Raw genomic sequence first — 21,498 nt, 5'->3', positions numbered from 1 at the left:
TGCACCAGCGGGGATTTGAACCTGGGTCCAGTAGGACCGCAAGCCACCTCTCTACCGATTGAGCCACCGCCTCCCCAGCTTGTTCACTAATATCAGCCAGCACATCAGTATGTACTACAGTTCCTTGGTAACAGTGATTTTCATTATCATTGCAAGATGAAAACGTTCATTCCTGCTATTATAGTGCATTTTTTGGTTTTAAAAACATCATTACTGCCTGCCTGAGCTGGTTTCTGCCAACAGTGATGATGCAGTATCCATGGTTTGTGATGGCTTTGAGGGATTCAAAGGTGATTCCCTACTCAAGGAGTTAATTCCAGGTGGTGGAGACCACGAACTCTCTGCCCCCTAGCCTGGTAACCCCTTACCTCAAGCCCATCACATCCCTCTGTGGAACATGTTCCTTCCTTATCGGGCCCTTTTCATCACTTTATGTTAACCTAACCATGTTTGTTTGTGGTACTTACCATAACAGTAAGTATGTATCTGGTGTCATAAAAGCAAAAATTTAGGCTTGCACTTCGGGTGCCTGGTATCAGTTAGGATGAATCCCATAGGTTCTGTGTATTTGTTATCATGCAATTCCGTTATCATGCACCATGTTCAGTACCAGTTATGTACACTAAAACAAGAAATTGTGTATATACATCAGATTTGAAGTAATGTACTGTGTCTTTTACCATTCATCACCGGCTTTGCTTCCTATTCCAATATTTGTTGTAATGTCCCTCAACCTCATTCATATTAACTTACAAGCACAGGAATATTGCACAGCCCTGTGCCACTTTAGCACTGAAACTGAACCACTCATTGTACATTACACATTTATATAAGCTCTGCTACCACCCACACAAAACATGCATAACACCTTCCATAGTCTTTCCCTGTTTTCAGCTTTCATATATCATGTTCTTTTACCTGATCCAAAGTGCCATAAAATAACTTGCAGTGCTTCTCCGATACTGTCTCTTACTATCTGCTTTTCTGCAAATAATTGATGCATACATCCCCTGATACCACCCTTTTCATCACCCATCAAACTTTTTGCTATATGTCTTACCCTCTCTGCTATCCTTTCAGGTAGATTTTTGCACTCACTTTTTGCCACTTTAATAATGCAATCACAGGTCTCTTGAACTCCATTGGTAGAACTCCATTCATCAAGGCTTTCTTATATATTTCCTGTAATAGTTCATCCTTTGACCACAACATGTCTTTATACCTGCATATGCTCTACTTTATTAACACTACTTTCTTCCTAAACTTCGGCTAGTTCACCACATTCTTCACCTTTGCCTTTGTCACACTCTGGGGCACCACATTTCTTTATGCCCCCCCCCCTCCAAAAGGATCATTCCACTTACAGCACTTAACATTTTCAGACATGGGCAAAGCACTGTAATAAGTGGGGCATCGTGACAGTAGTGCATATATCATTGTTGGAATTTATTATTACTCAAAACACATAAAGGGGCACAATACAGAATGTTAAATATACTGAGTACCAGTATAATACACTTTAATCCATTTGTGCTTAATGACTTTACTCCTTTTCGTACCGTAATTGTTAACCCCCCCCCCCCAGTAATGTGAATCTTTGTGTGTGTGTGTGTGTGTGTGTGCACGAGTATGCGTGTTTGCATGCGAGCGTGCATGTGTGCCTGATTGTTTTTACCTAACTCTGTTATACAGGATTTGAGCTAAGCTCATGTTGTCTCGTCTCTTTTCTACAAATATTGGTTATCCAATCTAGATTTAAACACATGGATGCTAAAACTCGCACCTCCTCTCCCTCTAAATTATTCCAGTTGTTTATAGTTCTGTTTGGAAAACTAAACTTCTGTACATCACCGAGACATCAACTCTTCTTCAGCTTGAATTCATGTCCTCTTGTTCTTCCATTATCTTTCACAAAGAGGTCCTCTCTGTCCACACGTTCTGTTCCTCCTCCTTCTCTAAACATTGCAATCAAATTGCCTCTCTCCTCTTTTTCAGGGTTGGCAGTTTCAGCTTTTCCAATCTTTCCTCATAAGACAACTCCCTCAAGCTTGTTGTCAATTTTGTGTGTATCTTATATATTCTCTCTAGTTTACTGGTATGCTTCTTCAAGTATGGCAACCATATCACTCTTACACATTCCAATCTTGGTCTTATCTTCGTCACTAATAACTCATTCAGCAATTCTTCATCCATATAATTAAATGCCTCTCTCATGTTGTTCAGTAGCCCGTAAGTTCCTCCAGTAATCCTGTTTGTATGTTTCTCTGGTGATAAGTTATCTTGTTTAATCAGTCCTTTTCTTCTCCTGGCTTCCTTATTATTTCATCTCCCATCTTATACTCATTCCTTGATCTCTTATCACTGACTCCCATTTCCAGTGCATGGCATTTATTTATTGAATTCCATTTTCCCTGTTTGATTCCACTCATAGAGTTTATCTAGATATTTTTGCAATTCCTTGCAACAATTTAATATGTTCGTAATTTTTTGCATTGTCAGCAAATAAACTCATATAAGTACTCAGTCCTTCAGGTATGTCATTTATATATATCAGGAACATAATTGGGGCCAACACCAAATCCTAGGGCACTCCAGTAGTTACATTTTCCACTGGGAAAACTTGTCTCTTATTATGGTTCTCATTTGTCTTTCCATCAAATAATTTTCTATCCATTTCAACAGTTTCCCATGTACACCCCCATAGGTTTTCCATTTCCATAATAATCTTCTATGTAGCACTTTATCAGGAGCCTTCTTTAAATACAGGTAATTATAGTCTACCCATCCTTCCCTTTCTTGAACAATGTGTATCACTCTGCTATAGAAGCTCAAAAAGTTCGTAACACAAGACGACCCTTCTCAAACTCCAAATTGCTTGGATGTTATTACCATATGCCCTTCAAGGAATTTTTATCCATCTTTTTCTAATGACATTTTCACATAGTTTGCAGACTGTACTAGTGAAGACCAGTCTGTAGTTAAGCGGGTCTTCTCTGTCACCACCTTTATAAATCGGAACTATATTTGCTCCTTTCCGTTCAGTAGGAAGCTCCCCACTTTCTGTGGAAGACCTTATAATATCATAGATAGGCCTCACTAACTGGTCTGCACTTTCTTTCAAGATCCAACCAGCTACTTCATCTGGTCCCATTGCCTCTCTCACTTCTGTATCCTTCATCAACTGAAGTATTTTATGTCTCTCATCAACTACTGCTTCTAGTTTCAGAGGTTGTCATCTCTGTTAGAGGTTCTAGGAATTCTTCCTATCTTACAAAAACCAACTGCAATTTATCATTCATTATGTTACACGTTTCCTTTTCTTTTATTTCTTATACAGTATTACATCACCATCTCTCAGTCTCACTATGCTGTTCTTTGTTCTCATTTTACTATTAACAGACCTTTAGAATGTGTGTGGGGGCGCTCACCATCCACTCACTCGATGTAGTGCTGCTCTTGGGTGTCTGCCCTTTCCTCTCCCATCCTTCTTTCCTTCCATCCTCTTCTGTCTTTCTTTCCTTCATTCTTTCCTTGTCCTTCTGCCTACGAGTGACTTTACACTCCCTCTTCTGTCTTTCTTTCCTTCATTCTTTCCTTTTCCTTCTGCCTGTGGGTGACTCTGCACTGAGTGACAAGCCAAATGGTTTCCTGTACACCTGGAAACCATTTACTACGCTGGGTGGTAACCATATAGCCATATTTTGGCACCTGGTGGTTTAGTGGGTAATTATTGCGCTCCAGTCGGATTGAGCCGGTGAAGGTTTATATCCAAGGGATGGTTGGGGTTGATTGCTCATATAATGCCACTCAGGGATGAGTGAGGCTGGTCACTCTCATCTTAAATGTCAGGACCAACTGCCTAGCCCCGGGCTCCTATGCTCCTCATGGGGCAATGTAGGATTGGATGATGGATGGATAGAATGTGTGTGTGTGTGGGGGGGTGCACATGCATGCGTGCATGCATGTGTTTATAAGACACCAGGTCCAGATCCAGTTATATTTATCTCCATTGCTTTTGTCATTTACTTTCATCAGTTTTTCAGGATAGTTAGTCTGCATCTTATTTCTTCCTTTTCCATAGCTTATCTTTTTACATTTTTTCTTCACTCACTCCTTCAGTTTTACACCTTTACTATCTGCCAATCTATTGCCAGACACCTCAATCCCATAAGAGGTGGCCACAAACATATTGCCTCCATGTCGCCTGGTCCCCCACCACTTCACTGCCCTGCTCCCAACTCACACCTCTCTCTCTTTCTCTCTCATATACCTCTCCACTCCATCCCTCCATCTCATCCTTTGCCTCCCCCTCACTCTCCCTCCCTCCATCTCACTACATACACTCTCCTCAGTAGTCTGTCACTCTCCATCCTCTGCACATGGCCAAACCACCTCAGTGTATTCTCCTAATGCTTTCAATCACATCCACATCCACACCTCAGTGCTTCTCTCAAATACTGTAACTCATTTCCACTGCTGTAATTCTTGTGTCCTTTTACCAATGTCCAAGTTTCACTTCCCTGTGTTCAGAGTTGGTATCACACTACCTTCATGCAGCCACTTTTTTACTTCCATGCTTACCTCCCTGTTTCTTATAACTGCTTTCAAAGAGCCAACAACCTTTACATACCCACATACACAAAATTCCTTTTTTCCAAGTAAGAGGTTGATATTTGCAATTTATCAAATAATTGGCAATATGCAGTACCCTAATAGATAAAATTAGGTGACATTATTGTTTTGCATGTTTCCTCATTCACCTTATATTACTGGAGGCAGATCAAAGAAGAAAGGATGTCCCATATATAATCCCCCCCTCTCCTCACCTGTGCTGTAGGAGTAACACAGATGTTGGATGGTTATGTTGTCACATTCCTACATTGTGAAAAATGGAGGTTTTCAGTCCTATTCCTCATCCCATTCAGTAATGTTGCCATTTTATGATGCAGTGAGATTACAATACATGGATGATATTTTGCACTAATGTCGAGGGGTATAGCTGGAAAAACCTGTGTAAGAAACTTCAGATTACTGTATTTTGCCTAGATTTTCTTCAGCCTCATTCATCTACACTTTGTTAGTACTCTGTCGCATGTGTATTCTACACACAGTAAAATGGGCAGCAGTTAAATAATGATAATGAATATTCCCCATCTCTTCCACATAACACAATTGGAAATATGACCACCTGTCTGTCATCTTTAGCTATTGCTTATGTGTTTCTCTCCTCACAGCCTTTCACTTTGGAGCTTTGGAACTGAGGTCTCTGGTTCAGTTCCAGAGTATATGTTGACTTTCAAACATCTGTGAGATGGCCGCTGATATATTTTACATTCATTCTCACAGTCGTTCTCTGTTTCTATACTGTGGATCAAAATAAAGAATTTCATTGTCTCTTTTCAAGCACTTGCTATATCTTTAGCTGCATCCACAACATTCCCCCCCCCTCTCTCTCTCTCTCTCTCTCTCTCTCTCTCTCTCATATGCATCTTATGCCACAATAGTCATTCCAAATTATCTGTCATCTGGCATTTATGGGCCAGACCTGTTGCTTTTTGAAGATTGTTTATACTGTAATCCATTAGTCAGTATTAGCTATATTCAACTATATCAGAGGATTTTATTTCCTTGGAATTGTTAATTTCAAGGATAATTTAAAGTGCAGTACTGCACAGTTCAGGTTTTATGAATTTATTTGTTAAAATTATATAAAAATTTAAAAATTATTTAATACTCATAAAAAATTCCATAGACTAAACAGCATTTATATTTTTCCATTGTTTATTATAGTTTTTCTGGGTTACAGGCCTATTTTCAGCCTTGATTTTTAATTTTTGGAGCTTTTAATCATTCCTTGAGTTTAACATCTTCACATTCATACCTGTTCAGATAACATCAGTGTCAGGATTTGCTTTTAATAGAATACAGAAGATGTAATTTTAATTATGCATTGGATATCATTTCATTTATTTTGCAGTACAGTGTTGTACTTCCATATACATAATTGTGCTTGATCCTCTAATTCTCAACAGTTATATGGTATTAAGTCCATAAGTTTATGTGTTACTGGGGTGTCAGATACAATAGACCCCTCACTATACTGAACTAATTGGGGATATGTCTGATTCGAAGAAACTGAGGGATCAGTAAAGCATGGCCAGGTGGGAATTCGAACACATGATTGAAAATGAAAAATGACTAATATCATATTCTTCTACTGTAAATGAAAACTACACAACACTCATTTTATACTAACTTGGCTCATAATTTGCTCATTTGCAACTTATTTCACATCCTTGTCATAGCATTTCTTCATGACTAGTACAGTATTATTATAATCAGCTGTTACAACTCATCATTCATGATGGGGAGAGCAATTTCTGGCCAAGTTGGAGTAAAAAGGATCAGAAACACATTTATTGTACACTGTACAGTCCCATTTATTGGCCTTAGTTCAGTATAGTTGACGAAAGTTCTGTGGGCTCAGAGACATTTGATAAATCCACAATCCATTATATCGAGGTTTAACATAGCAGGGGTCTACGGAGTTGCTGTAAATCAGCACAATGTATATACAGTTGTACATACTGTACTGTACAAAGAAAATAAAAGGAAATCTTGTATCTTTCAGTCCTTGATCCTAAGTACACTGCATGTGATGATTATGGCTTTGAAGGACAGTAATGTACAGTACTTCACACTAAGCATAGTGATGGTGTATATCATCAGGAATTTTGAGTACTGTATAGTCAGATTATTTAAGTGTTTCACAATTGAGCTTGTGATATAGGAATTTAATATTATGCATTCAAATGTACAGTCGTCTGAGATTTTTGGTGCACAGTACTGTATCATCCTTCTTTTTCTGTAATCCGTTAGCTAATTCTTCATGTGTTGTAGGTACTGTACTTTAAAATCTTGGATCTTTTCCAGCAGTGAGTGGTGGAAATAATACTGAATAATGTATACTATGTTCAGCTTGTACTCTTGCAAATTGTTTTGTAAATGATAGGCATCACCATACAGACAACAGTTATTGTATAAGATTCTCTTGTGCTTAAAAGGATGAATCACGACCCTTGCTCTTGCAGAAAGTGGCCATCATCCAACGCCCAGTTACGATCCAACACCATCTACCCCGTGCCAACTCAGAGGTGCTTCATGTTGATCACTCACCTTCTGGCTCACATCATGGAGTAAAAGTGATGGTGGAATCTGAAGCCATGGTGCACTCTGCCTCTCATCTTGCCCCTCCACAAATAAACTCAAGCAGTGATGTCAGTTGTTCTCAGAGTCTAGTGTCCTCTCGTTCCCCGCAATGTCCGTCTTGCTCATTCCTTTTCCGCACTTTGTGTGGTCTTACTAAACATTTTAAGAAAGTTCACTCAGATGTGCAGTTGCTCAAATGTACACAGTGTCATTCAGAAATAAGTGGTGGCTATCATGCATACTTAGCCCACTGGAGAGCTCATTCAGTTTCAGAGAGGAGCAAGAAATTGCAGTCTGGGAAGAAAGGAGTTCGCGAGTGTCCCATCTGTCACAAGGTTGTACGAGCAAAATGTTACATTGCACACATGTCACTGCATAAGATGGTTACTTGTACCATTTGCAACAGACAAGTGATGTCTCGTAATTTAAAGCGACACATGAATTACGCTCACACAAAAGAAACCACATATTCATGTGCAGATTGTCCAGCTGTATACCTTGATGCTTCCAATTTACTTAGTCATCGTAAAAGGAATCACATGGGACAGGAGGTCAGAAGACATCTGTGTGAGGTGTGTGGCAAGAAATTTCTGCAGCCCTCTGATCTTCGGACCCATGTTGCCGGGGTTCACCAGAATGTTAGAAAATATGTCTGTGAGTACTGTGGCCTGGATTTTAAGACCTCGTCTTCACTGATGTACCATAGACGTTCTCATACAGGTGAAAAGCCTCATACTTGTCATGTCTGCAAAAAGTCTTTTTCTAAACCCAGTGCCCTAGCCAAGCATGTACGTCGTGTACATCATTTAGAATACCAAGGCAAGTATAGAAAAAGATTAAAGATTCCACAACCTCAGTCTCAAGCTATCCCATCACAAGCAAACCTATTTCAGGCCACTCAGTCCCAGGATGCCTTGTCCCAGGATATCATCAAGAGCAAAGTTGTAGGTGTTGCCCAGATGGATGTGTCACAAGTACAGACAAGAAGTTGCAGTAGTGCATATCAGATGCATGAAGATGAGGAAAGAGAACCACAACATGATTCAAAATACCATATTATGCCAGATTTGCAATTTCTGAGTCAGTTAGCAATGCCTATAAGAATCCAGTCTCGAGATGAAGAGTCAGATGTTCATGAAATCAAAGTTATCAGCCCTGTTGCATCGTCATCATCACAGCCCTTGTCAGGAAGTATCATGGCATCCTCACCCAGCATGTGGTGCAACCCCTTCCATCCCAGCTGTGATGATGATGGTGATGATGATAATGATGGTGCAGTGTCAGGTTCACTGTCGTCCCATAATGCTATTCAGCACTAATCAGCTATCATCACTCCCACCGTTTTTATTTCCAATAGTCTCTGATGGAATTACTGCTCATTATGTCAAATTACTGGATAAAACTTGTGAGAGCTTTTCATTTTGGGACACTAAAAAAAGTGTGAGTGTTATTTTTGTCATCAAGCAGCTCTCTGTTCTGTGTTACATACATTGAAACCTGACTGTTTTTTAGTTCTTTTGATGTATAATCAGTTTCTTAAGCACAGTAGATGGTACGATATTATAAATTGTTTTGTTTGTGAAGTATGACAATTATCAGCATAATTGTTAATGTTAAGCTTAATTGTATTACTCCATCTGCAGTACACTGTATTTTACATTGCATGGATTCATATAATATAATGCAGTATTAAAAGATGTAACATGTTGTTTTGTTTATATTACACATAATTACATTACCCTCCATCTGTGGCATTTTTCAATGCCTAAATTGATATAATGCAGTATTTAGCAGTGTAAAATGGTATTTAACACAACAAGGACAGTGCAGCTTAAAGTCATGTTTACTTGAAACGAAGTTTACTCTTACTCTCGAATTGCAGCATTTATGAGTACTACAGTCAAATCTTAGTTTAGTATAGTTTAGTTAGTAAAATACAAGGGTGGAGGGAAGTGTAGGAAAGAAAAAGAAAATAACCAGAATATTCTAGATGCAGTGACTCTACACTGAGTGACAAGCCAAATGGCTTCCTGTACACCAGGAAACCATTTACTACGCTGGGTGGTAACCATATAACCAAATTGTGGAGCCTCGTGGTTTAGTGGGTAATTAAGGTGCTCCAATTGGATTGAGCCTGCATAGGTTTATGTCCAAGGGTTGATTGGGATTTATTGCTCATGTAATGTCACTCAGGGATGAGTGAGGCTGATCACTCACATCTTAAATGTTGCCTAGCCCCAGGTTTCGGCACTCCTTATGGGGCGACACAGGATTGGATGAGGGATAGATGGATGAACAAGTCGTCATTGTCATTGTTTTCGTTTTTGAAGGCTCAAGCATGCTTGCATGTGTCAGCTTTGGTCACCTAATGGCAGCTTTCCATGCTGCTTGATCTCTAGCAGCGTCCCTATTTAGTCCCTTAACCCTGAGTTCACACTCAATAACCTCATCCCAGGTCTTTCCAGTCTACCTCACACTACTCTACCCCCAACATTAACACTTCTCACTCTCTGCACCCAGTTATCATCCACCGTCCTCTCCGCATGTCCAAACCATCGCAGTTTCTCCCCATCACAGCACCAATACACTCCAGTCCCATCTTTCCTTTCATCTCTTCCATTGTAAACCTAGCTCCCCCAGGCCTTGCACTCAAGAATGCACTGCACATCCACCTAATCATTGACATTTCTGTATGTTTGTGCCTGCGAATATCCTCATCCTTTACTGCCCAGAACTCACTACCATAAAGCATTACACTCCTAACTCATCCCACAAAGATTCCTTAGCACAGAGGGAGAGCCTTCTCAGTGTCAGGAGAGGCAACAGCTCCCTGAACTTCTTTAGGGAGCTGTCCTTTACTGAATATACTGTAGATGTCACATGCATGTCCGGTAAGCACTACTGATTGATTGCCCTGTGCTTGAGAATGATCATTTGCTAGTGGACAGATCAAATTATTTCTGTGCATGCAGTATGTTGTTTCTACCTTTACCATGGATGGAGCTTTCAGTATTCCAACAATTAAAAAATAACTTTCATGAATGAATTTTTTTTCTTACATCACCAATGAATAGTTATTTTGTAATTTGGTCAGTAATAAAGATAACTTATCTCTGTCACTGCTGTCATGTCACATCATGTTAGTGCTGTCATGTCATGTCATTGTTGTCATGGCATTTCTTTTATATTGCCCTGTCAGTGCACTCACTGTCATGTCAGTGCTCTTCACAATGTATCAGCTCTTACACCATGGAGAAAAGTGTGAATAACTTTGTAGGGAGGATTGACCTTTCATGAACCTATCATGATGGTCATTTCTAAGCCTAAAACTTCTTAGTGGTTCAGCCCATGAGATTTTTGAGGTTTTTGTTTATTGATTTCTTTCAGAACTTCCCTGTACTGTTGTTTGCAGATGATGCTGTATTGTTAAGTGTTAAGTGTTAAGTTCAAGGCTTGGTAAATGAGTTTGGGAGAGTGTGTAAGAAATGGAATCTAAAGGTGAATGTAGGAAAGGGTAAAGTTATTGTCTTCAAAAGAAATGAAGTCTCTGAATGTACAGTGAGGTTGGATGATGGGGAAATGGAAAATGTGAGTGCATTAAGTATTTGGGTAGTGTGATGAGTCAGGATGGAAGTTTGGAGGATGAAGTGCTTGAAAGTGCACAACAAGGAAGAAACGTTGCTAGTTCTTTGAAAGGCAAAAGCAGTGATAAGAAATAGGGAAGTGATCATGGAGGTACAAAATTTGCTGCATGATAGTATTGTGATACCAATTCTGACGCATGGAAGCAAAGCTTGGACCTTGTTGGAGGGACAGAAGTCAAGAGTGAGAGCAGTGGAAGTGAGTTACAGTATCTGAGAGGAGCATGTGGAGTTACATGGAGAGACAGACTGCAAATGAGGAAGTGAAAGAGTGTTGTGCTGTGGGTGTGGATGTGACAGAAAGTGTTAAGAGAAGTACATTGAGGTGGTTTGGTCATGTGGAGAGGATGGAGAGCGAGAGACTAACGAGGAGAGTGCATGTGAATGAGGTGGAGGAGGAGGCTGCGGATGAGATGGAGGGATGGAGTTTAAGGTATAGGGTGACCCAGAAAAACCTCCCACATTTCAAAGGTAAATGAAAACAAAATGGTTAAGGATAATCAAAATATTATTTGCACACATGAAACTTCATTCAGTACAGTTATTCATGTTTTAAAATATGACATCCTCCAAATGGTGGCCGTCATTGTCTATACACGCTTGGAGGCGATTTCTGAAGGTTGCCATGACTTGACTGGTCATGTCGGGTGGAACAGCGGCTATCTCCGCTGGATGTATGGATGGAAGTGAAGTTGTTTGTGTAAGATTCTCCTTGCAGTTTCCCGGGGTATCCATACAGCTAAAGCACGCTTTTGCGCGGAACATCTCGGAGACTGCACAACAGATCGCCTCAATGCTTCAATATTCTCAGGCGTATGAGCGCTCCTAGGTCGACCAGGTGATTTTCTTTTTAAAGCTGAGCCTGTTGCCCTGAAATTCTCAACCCACTGCAAGATGGTTTTCAGATCTGGAACGTTTTGGTTCCGTGGAATACTGCAATGTCTTCGAAAGGACCTCTGCACGACGATCATAGAACGGTTGTTTGTGAAGTATGCTTCGACAGCGAACGCACAATGTGCTCCTGACCACGCCATGTTGGCGACTGAGGATGGTTGGGGTTGGGCTGCCAACAGATCCTAGCCCTGCCCCTCCCGCCTCACTACTGCCAGTGCTACAGCCTTTCGAAATGTGGGAGTTTTTTGGGGGTCACCCTGTATATGAGAGAGGGGGGTGTGAGTTGGTGGGAGGGCAGTAAAATGGAGGGGGACAGGGTGACATGGAGGTGAATTGTTTGTGGCCACCCCTTACAGGATTAAGCCATCAAGCAATAGATAGACAATTTGTATTTCTCATTCAAAACACTTTTGAAGGGATAAATTTGTCCTGGATTATGTAGCATATCTACTAAATCATTGTATTTCTAATTAACTGAACCCTCATTTGTGGCCTGATGTGACCTTAACTAATATTGATCTGAGAGAGGAAAGGTGGGAAGGGGATAGGGAAAGGGGAAATGGAGAAAAAGATTGAGATTGGGAGGTTAAGGGAAGGAGGGGGTTGGTGTGTATTAATGCATCTGTTTGTGTATGTTTTAAGCAGTACATTTTAATGTGCAGTTTTTAAAAATCGCTCAAGAAAATTAGTTTTGAAGTGTCAACTTATTAAAATGTTTCATTGTAAATGAAATCATTACTTAGTATGATAAAAGAGTTTTTAATGCTGGACATACTGACATGAATGAACTAACATGACATGACATAACATGGGTGCAGCATAACATGATAGCACTTACTTAATATGGCATAATTGTACTGACGTACGTATATAAGTAATGAGAAACGTATAATTTTTAATGGACAAATAACATATCAGTCATTCACTGGTGACATGTTGTGAAAAGAGCATTGATGAAAGTTAAGTGTTAGTCACTGGAAACCAAACAGTTAATCCATGATACAGGTAGAAGTGATCTATAGTCCACACACAAATCAGATTGATTCATGGGCTAGTGATAGATCCATCTTGGGTGCAGTGCTATTGATTGTTAGTGCAGATTGATCTTTAGCATGTGACATAAACCTTGCTCAGAATATAAACCTTGCTCAGAAGGTCAATTTTAGTTATGTGATCATGTGCAGACTGAGAAAATAATATAGATTAAATGGAAACTGGGGATTTGTCAAATATAATCATAACAGTATCCTGTCATTACTATGTTTTGTGGACATATCAGTATAATTTAATGTATATTTCCCCTTTGATGTTTTACATTATGCTTCTCTCTTCAGCTGAAAGAATTTTCTGGCAGTAGCAGAATGAAATCTCAGCTGTCCCAGTTGTTTGCAAGGGGTTAAATTTATTAGCATAGGTAGTTTTGTGTCATGCATTCTTACTTGTGTGGTATTTTTGTGGCAAAGAGTAAAAGTGAAGGGTCCTCAGTATGAGGGTAAAAATTCCAACAGGGGGAAAGTAAATGTTTTGTACAATATTCTGAACAAGATACCAAGATGGTACATGGTAGTCAAACTTGGAAATGAAGTAAAATGTGCAGAAGTAAGGGTGGCTGTTGATCCACCTGCTGTGTTCCAGATACCAGTGGGTGAGGGAGGGGAGGTGAATTCAGTCCTCCCCAGCCCTGCTCGTCGTGTGGTGACGGTCCCATCAGCCTTCAGAAAGTGTCCCCACTGCCCAACTATATTCCTGGACAAGGCTCAACTTTCACAGCACCTGGCACAGCAACACACTGACAAGCAGGAGGAGCGCCGCTGCCACACATGTTCGCAGCTCTTCCTGACTTACGAGGATCACACTGCCTGTGATACCTGCCTGCTGTCACTTCAACAAAATGTGCTGCCTGGAAGAGTGACCAGTGAGGTAGCTTCAACAAAAGTATTGGGTATGACAAAGTGTGAGCACTGTCAGCAGACTTTCAAGTCTTCTGTACTGGCCCAGCTTCATTGCATGTCCACTGGCCACAATCAAAACTTACTTGTTCATAGCAACACTGGTAGTGGAACAGAGAAGAACATGGCAAATGAAAATGGTATGGAGGAGACAGAGAAAGTGCATGAAACAAGCAATGGGAGTAGCACCACCTCTACCAGCACCGCTATTACAGCAACAGCTACAACATCAGCCACAGCAACAAGCTCTTCCTCAGCCAGAAATGTAGTCACCAGCACCAGGGGACGAAGAGGCCGCAGGCGCCGTCTGATACGCAGTAATCAGACTTCATGTGAAGTATGTGGGGAAGAGTGTGGGTCTGTGTCAGGGCTGTATGCACATCTTCATGCCCACCATCCTTCTCTCTTCCCCCACCAGTGTGGAGTGTGTGGACGAGGCTTCAGCCAGGAGGCAGGAGCCCGTGAGCATGAGCGTCGCCATGCATTTGGTGAGCTGCAGTGTCCTGCCTGTCCTCTTCGATTTTCACGCCTTTACCATCTTCATCAGCATGCTCGTGCTCGACACCCCAACTTCACCAGCTTTCCCTGTCAGTATTGTGGGACAATTACTCCCACAGTGGATGCATTACACTGCCACATCAAAATACACCATGGTGACCGTCTTGGTCTTCCCCCTGCTTTTACTTGCCATTTATGTCACCAATCTTTCTACACAGGGAAGGCACTGGCATGCCACAGGTCCAGTCGTCATCCAGGCACTGTAGAGTGCAAACGTTGTGGTGCAAAGGTAGGCAGCCGTTATCTCAGTAAACACATTAATGCTGTGCACACCAAAGAAAAAGTGCATAAATGTGACCAGTGTAGCAAAGTTTTCTACTCCCGCACTAGCCTTACTGGTCACCAGAAGCGGCAGCATGGGCCACGTCGGCATCTGTGTCACCTGTGTGGTAAAGGTTATGTGCACAATGTTGAGCTTCAGCGGCACCTCAAGGCTCATCGGAATCAACGGGACTTCAAGTGCGACTTTTGTTCACGGTCTTTTCTAAAGGCAGTTGATCTTACATATCACCGTCGTTCTCACACTGGAGAACGACCCCACTCTTGCCACCTGTGTCCTGAGGCATTCATGAAGCCACTTGGTCTCCGCAGGCACATGCTGAAACACCTTGAAGCTGATGATAATAAGCGGCTTAAATATTCAAAGAAAAAGATAGAAGAACTGACATCAGTTGTAGCAAAGCATGAGGGAGAGGAGGAGGGGGAAGAAAAGGGGGAGGAGGAGGAAGAAGAAGAAGAAGAAGAAGAGGGAGAAGATGCCAGTGAAAGTCAAGCAGATGTGGTTAGTGGTCTCAATATAAACCAGACTCAGACTGCTGATGATGATCTTACGGTGACACCACATCTTCACGTCTTCCAGGATTCACCTGGATCTGCTGCTCACCTCCCCCAGCCACAGCCACATATTCAGCCAGACTTACAGCAACTGGCATCCTCAGATTTGCAAGTTCAGCAATTGGCAGTCTCTGCCCTAGATAGTGGTCAACTAGAAGGACAGTTAGAACTTTCACAGGTGGTTGAGGACTTAAGTAGTGGTGAACTGCTAGAAATGGGTCCTGATTTGTTGCTGGAAGGAGAAGGAGTGGAAGAGGCAGATGGAAAAAGACCCGAAAGAGAGAGAGTTGCTTGTGAGAGAAGGGAGGGTGAAGTGACACAATCAACCCAGCCTGTTGAAGTCATCTATGTTCACCTTGTAGAAGAAACAGGAGGATGGAGGTCTGACCCACCTCTTTGATACTGTGCTTTGCTTTCAAGGCTAATGAACATTGTTGGTGGTTTATTCATAACTGTTTTACCCTGTAATTATCTTTGTTTTATTAGTGATCAGAAAAAGCACAAAATAATAATACTGGAGACATGTTTATAACTTCAAGACAAGCATTCCTGGATGTATTGCTTGATGATTTGTTGTAAATGGGAACTTACAAATATTCAGCCAAACTCTTGTATTTATTGTTTTACTGAAGATAGGCATACAAGTATATTTTTTCTTCTTTACTGTTAGCTTTGAATGGTAATCCCAGTCTAGGTTGTTGTAAAAGAAACAAGCATTTTCCACATTCTTTTGTCAGGTTTCGCATTTACTGTATTAGTTTTTATCTCTTGTGCCTCATATGGCATACAGGGTATGCCTCCCTCAGGTTTCTTGTTCAGTCACATCCCATGTTCATTCAACTCCTCAGCAGAAGAGATGCAGAGTTGCAGAAGTACTTCAATAAAACCAGATAGGCCGCTGATGGAGCATTATGCCAGCAGATTTTTGCAGCATATCGTCCAATTCTGTATATGCTGGACTGCACCTGTATGTATTGTAAAGTTAGCACAAGCAAACAAATGTTTGTGGTATATCACATTCTGTTATGAAGGATATCCATGTCTTCACCTGCCGTATATGTACAGTACTGTACTTCTCAAGGAAAGTGAACTACCAGAGATATCTGTTGTGTCCTGAGAAATGTTAGTGATGTTTTTGAGAATTGATATACAATACATTCCTTCCTTGTGCGTCTTGATTACATAATCAACTTTGAAATTTAAAGTGCAGAGTATTTATTATTTTACAGTATAGTTAAGTTCATGTGGAACTTTGTACAGTGGCTGTGAGTGTAATATTTCAGACTGGTATGGAAGTTTAAAGTGTTTTTCAGTTCTGATGTGCAGCTGTAACTAAGTAATTTACAGTGCTGAGTGTATACCACATGTTAGGCAAAACGAAACCGAAGAGGTTATATATAATATATCACTATTGTAGCTGTTATTAAGATATTTTAAGGACATGATATTAATGTTTTGTAGAAACTGAAAGCCTCAGTTGAAATATAACTCTGCACAGTATTTCAGAAGAAACTGGTAGGAATGGTTATAATGGCTCATTATATTAATAAACGCTGTTGTGGACCTTCATATCTTAAGGTTGTTTGGTGAGAGGCAGATGAGTTGTCATTAATGAGAACCCTATATCAACAGGATGGCAACAGTCAGCTTAGGCTGGCTGATGAAGAAAGTGGCTCAGTTGGTGAAGTCACTTCGCTCGCTACCTCACAGAGTCAAAAACATTCAACTCATCATCCCAACATCCAGCAGCCACCTAACTTCACTAGTCATGAGCGACTCAAATCCCTTGCTCTGCTTCTGAAAGTGGAAGACCATGTATGTGACTGTGGAGTAAAGTCAGCCTCAAAGATGGCACAAATGGAACACATTTTGACACATGTTAGCAGTGCATTTAAGTGTCCCAAGTGTGAGTGTTCCTTCTCCACCTCTTCCTGCCTTGCACAGCATCAAAGACTTGTTCATTCTTCAGACACCCCACAGAAAAGAGTGCCTGATATGTCCAGAGTAGTTTCTACAGTTGATGGAGAAATGTGTAGTAAGTGTGGGATGAGTGTAGGATATGATTTTGAAGTTCATGCTGAAAACCATTTGTTTGGTGAATTTCCATGTCCTGTTTGTGCTTTGAGACTTGAAACAAAAAACAGTGTGGAAACACATATTGAGCTAATGCATCCACATCTCTTCTCAGTTTTCCTCAAAAGTAGTGAATCAAGTGATGATGGCTCAAAGAATGAAAAAGGCAGTGGGAGTCCAGTTAGTTGTGACGTATGTGGGAAAGTTGTGGCCACGGCATCACGTCTGGCTCGACACCATTATCTCCACCATCCTGAGCACTACCCATGGCCTTGTCCTACTTGCTCCCTTTGTTTCCATTCTGAGGATGCCGTTAACCACCATATCTGCCCACAGCAGTGCAAAGGTAATAAAGAAAGTACAGTTGGTAGCCACAAGCATGATTGTGCAGTTTGTGGTATCTCTTGTAAGTCAAAAATAAGTTTGGAGAAGCATATACTTCGTTTGCACCCTGATCGAAGCAGAGGGACTCACACTTGCCCTGTTTGTGCTCGCTCACTGACTTCCCGCAAGGCACTCACAGACCACCTTCGCCATCATCGTAGACAGGGATTTCCGTGTGAAATATGTGGAGCCAAACTCAAATCTATGGATTCCCTTAATGTCCACATTAATGAGTTGCATACTCATGTTGTGAGGCTGCAGTGTAAACAGTGCCCACAGGTATTTTTCTCATCTGGTAGGTTATCTTACCACATTAAGCGCCACCACACAGACCATCGCTCTTATACAAATCTGTGTGAACTGTGTGGAAGGGCATATCCATATCCCAGTGAACTGCGACTACACTTACGTTCACACAGCAATGAACGTCCTTACAAGTGCAATCAGTGCCAAAAAAGCTTCATGAAACAGGGTGATCTTACCTACCACAAGCGGTCCCACACAGGTGAGCGGCCCCACAAATGTCCACATTGCGATGCTAGATTTCCCAGGCCCAATACCCTCATGAGCCATATCCGCAATAAACATGGTCAGAATAATGAAGCAGATATGGTGATTTCTACATCACATCCACCTGCCCAACTTCCTTCAGCTGTGCCTCCACCAGTTGATTCCACACCCTCTGTCAGTGTGAACACTTCAACCACATCACAGTATGTAGCTGGCACGGGTGCAACAGTGATGGCTGTATCTTCAACCCCATACCTTGCTCCAGTCAACCCCCCTGCCACCCTTCAGCCACGCCCTCCAGCTGTGACTGTAATGAGCGTCCCTGGAGCCACACGTCCCAGCAACCCTACCCTGGTCCCATTGGTTGAGAGTCAGACTCTTGTGGACTCGGCAGTGGATGGCCAAGTGGCAGAGGTGCAGCCAGTTCATTATGTCCAGGTGGAAGGACTACCTGCTCATACTCTTCAACCACTCCAGCCACATCAACCCCAGGCTCAGTACACCCACACACCCACACTTCCATACCAGATTTTGCACTTTCAGATATTACAGTAAACCTCAGTTGTATCATATACAGTATGCTGATGTGAGGTATAAACACTTAACTTACCTTGCTGGTGTGTTCTACATGTGTGTCTGGTGTGATGGTGTCAAATGGCAGAGTGGTTTCTTTGTGACTTTGTAGCACACTGCAACAAAGGTGTGTAATAATATCTCAGGTGGTAATTATATGAATGCTGTTTTCACACAAGTATGATGTGAATGTTGCTATATGATTGGTTAGTGCAATAGTAAGAAGGAGTTGGCTGTATCAGTATTGGAATGTGATATGCCTGTACAGGCGGGTCCCAAACTTACAAGCTAATTGGGAGCAAGGGTTTTGCTTGTCAGACAAATTCTCGTTAAACGAAGTGAAGAACTTATTGGAAAAATAGGGTTAGAGAGCAAGGCCTCTGAGCAACCTCCCCCCCAAACCAGCAAAACTGACTTTCTGATCATTTTAAACTGGAATAAGGGGTTAATACAAGAGGGTAATACACCTGAAATATTACAACAGCATTAATACTGTATAAGCAGAATAACATAAATTATAGGTAAAATAGGGATGGGATGAACAACCACCCAAGTAACCTCCACTGACCACCAACACCTGTGACAGACAGTTTTAAGCAGGAATAAAGGGTTAATATACATGAAATACATATACCCTCGTATTGATTCTCATAAGTTGGGATTTGGGGGGATTTTACCTGCTCGTTAAACAGCCTGTGGTGCAAATTTCAAGACCTCGTATTTGCAAATTCGCGTTAAGCGGTTGCCCGTTAACTGGGACTTGTCTGTACTTATACTGTATCTGTATGTAAGGATATAAATGCCATTAGTACTTGAGTGATTTTGAATGTAAGTGTAATTTAGAATGATGTATATTTGTAAAATAATATATAATAATAATAATAATAATAATAATAATAATAACTGGTTTATTTGTAATTTGACAGCCTTTGGATGAAAATATACAGAGAAGGGGAATGCCTTTAAAGTGCCAGTACTTAATATTGCCTTAATTGATAAATGGTAGAGTGTGTGTGTGTGTGTGTGTGTGTGTGTGTGTGTGTGTGTGTGTGTGTGTGTATTTACCTATTTGTAGTATACAGGAATTGAGCAATGCTCGTGTTGTCCTGTCTCCATATCCACATTTATCAAGTCTACCTTTACACACATGAATGTTTTTCTCATGCACCACCTCTTTGTCTAAGTCGTTCCAAATATTTAAGTTTTCATTGCCAGACGCCATGTATCCCAAACGGGGTGGCCAACGGCTTAGAGTTAATTGTTTTACAGGGAGGGGCACTAATCCTCCACCAACCCCACTTGACACATAGGGATGCCAACAGCATCTGGTGTTCCTAGGCGGTCACCCATCCAAGTACTAACCAGACCCAACGTTGCTTAACTTCGCTGATCGGACGGGAAGCGGTGTACTCAACGTGGTATGGCCGTTACCTAATATACCTAATTGTGATATACACGGAATGTACTATGCTCGTGGGTTTCCGTCGCTGTTTCTCAATAAGTCAAATTTAGCTTTAAACTCGTTTAAGTTTTTAGACTGGACGATCTCTTTGTCCAGGCTATTCCATAAGTCTAAACTTCTGTAAGGAAAGCTATATTTCTTGATATCCTTCAAGCAGCTTGACTTTTTCAATTTCATTCCGTGTCCTCTTGTTGCTCTCTTATCCCATACAAACAGATCTTCTTTGTCAATTTTATCTACTCCCACCATGGTCCTGAACACTGCAATCATGTCTCCCCTTTTTCTCCTTTCCTCTAAGGAAGGCAAATCCAGTTTTTCCATCCCCTCTCTGTATGACAGGTCTGTCAGACTGGGGACCATCTTGGTTGCTGTTCTTTGTATTCTCTCAGTCTTGTTTATATCTTTCTTTTTGTGTGGGGACCCCACTACCACTGCATATTCTAATCTGGGGCGGATCATGGCCACTATCAATTTTTTCATCATTTCCTCATCCATATAATGAAATGCTACTCTTATGTTAGTCAAGAGTTTATAAGTCTATCCAACTATCTTGTTAATGTGCTTTTCTGGTGACAAACTATCTTGGACCAGCAATCCCAAATCTTTCTCTTCTCTCCTTTTTGTGATTAATTCATTACCCAACAAATAATTCAGTGATGGCCTCCTGGTACTTTTACCCATTTCCAATATTTTACATTTCTTTACTTTAAATTTCATTTCCCACGTCCGGCTCCAATTGTGTATCCTATCCAAATCCTCCTGCAGTATTTTACAATCCTCCTCGACCTCTACCTTCCTCAAGATCTTTACATCATCAGCAAACAGACTTGCATAACTGTTCACTCCATCTACCATATCATTTACGTAAATCAGAAACATTACTGGCGCCAACACCGAGCCTTGAGGGACTCCACTTGTTACTTCCCTCCATCCAGACATCCTGTCCTTTATTACTGTCCTCATTTGTCTGTCTCTCAAAAAGTCTCTCATCCATTCCAGAAGTTTCCCCTTCAGTCCTCCTATATATTCTAGTTTCCAAATTAGTCTCTTATGAGATACCTTGTCAAAGACCTTCTCTAAGTCTAAGTACACACAATCCACCCAACCATCTCTCTCCTGTACCACGTCAATCGCTCTTGAGTAAAAGCTCAACAAGTTGGAAACACATGACCTTCCACTTCCAGATCCAAACAGACACTTTGCCAAAATATTCATCCCTTCCAGATATTTTATCCATCTGTCTTTCAGCATTTTCTCACAATTTTGCAACCATGCTGGTTACGGACACTGGTCTATAATTCAGGGGTTCTTCCCTGTTTCCTTCCTTATAAATTGGTACAACATTTGCCCTCTTCCATTCTTGTGGCACTTTCCCCTCTCCCAGAGAACACACGATTAAACTGTGAATTTA

At 41.2% G+C, this 21,498-nt stretch overlaps 1 protein-coding gene and 1 non-coding gene across 2 annotated transcripts; one reads left to right on the top strand and one right to left on the bottom strand.

Annotated features, from left to right (window-relative positions):
• Positions 1-13,304: 13,304 nt before the first annotated feature.
• Positions 13,305-18,607, top strand: LOC145415470 (uncharacterized). The gene is made up of 4 exons (XM_080284745.1): positions 13,305-14,921; positions 14,964-15,332; positions 16,718-16,991; positions 17,274-18,607. Exons 1-4 carry the CDS (start codon positions 13,305-13,307, stop codon positions 18,605-18,607), a joined length of 3,594 nt encoding a protein of 1,197 aa, XP_080140871.1.
• Positions 18,608-19,938: 1,331 nt separating this feature from the next.
• LOC145415491 (5S ribosomal RNA) lies at positions 19,939-20,057 on the bottom strand. Its single transcript, XR_013900091.1, has one exon. It is a non-coding gene; the product is annotated as a 5S ribosomal RNA (ribosomal RNA).
• Between the last annotated feature and the right edge of the window lie 1,441 nt (positions 20,058-21,498).

The sequence above is a fragment of the Coenobita brevimanus genome, chromosome 102, assembly GCF_032717465.1.
Source record: "Coenobita brevimanus isolate Jiangsu-jjx chromosome 102, ASM3271746v2, whole genome shotgun sequence".
Taxonomy (NCBI): Eukaryota; Metazoa; Arthropoda; class Malacostraca; order Decapoda; family Coenobitidae; genus Coenobita; species Coenobita brevimanus.
This window is presented reverse-complemented; position numbering and strand designations above follow the sequence as displayed.

Coding starts and splice junctions, on each gene's coding strand:
- LOC145415470 (XM_080284745.1), top strand. CDS start 13,305: ATGGTAGTCAAACTTGGAAATGAAGTAAAATGTGCAGAAGTAAGGGTG. Junction 14,922..14,963: donor AGATAGAAGAACTGACATCA/GTTGTAGCAAAG, acceptor GGGGAAGAAAAG/GGGGAGGAGGAGGAAGAAGA. Junction 16,992..17,273: donor TGCATTTAAGTGTCCCAAGT/GTGAGTGTTCCT, acceptor ATCTCTTCTCAG/TTTTCCTCAAAAGTAGTGAA.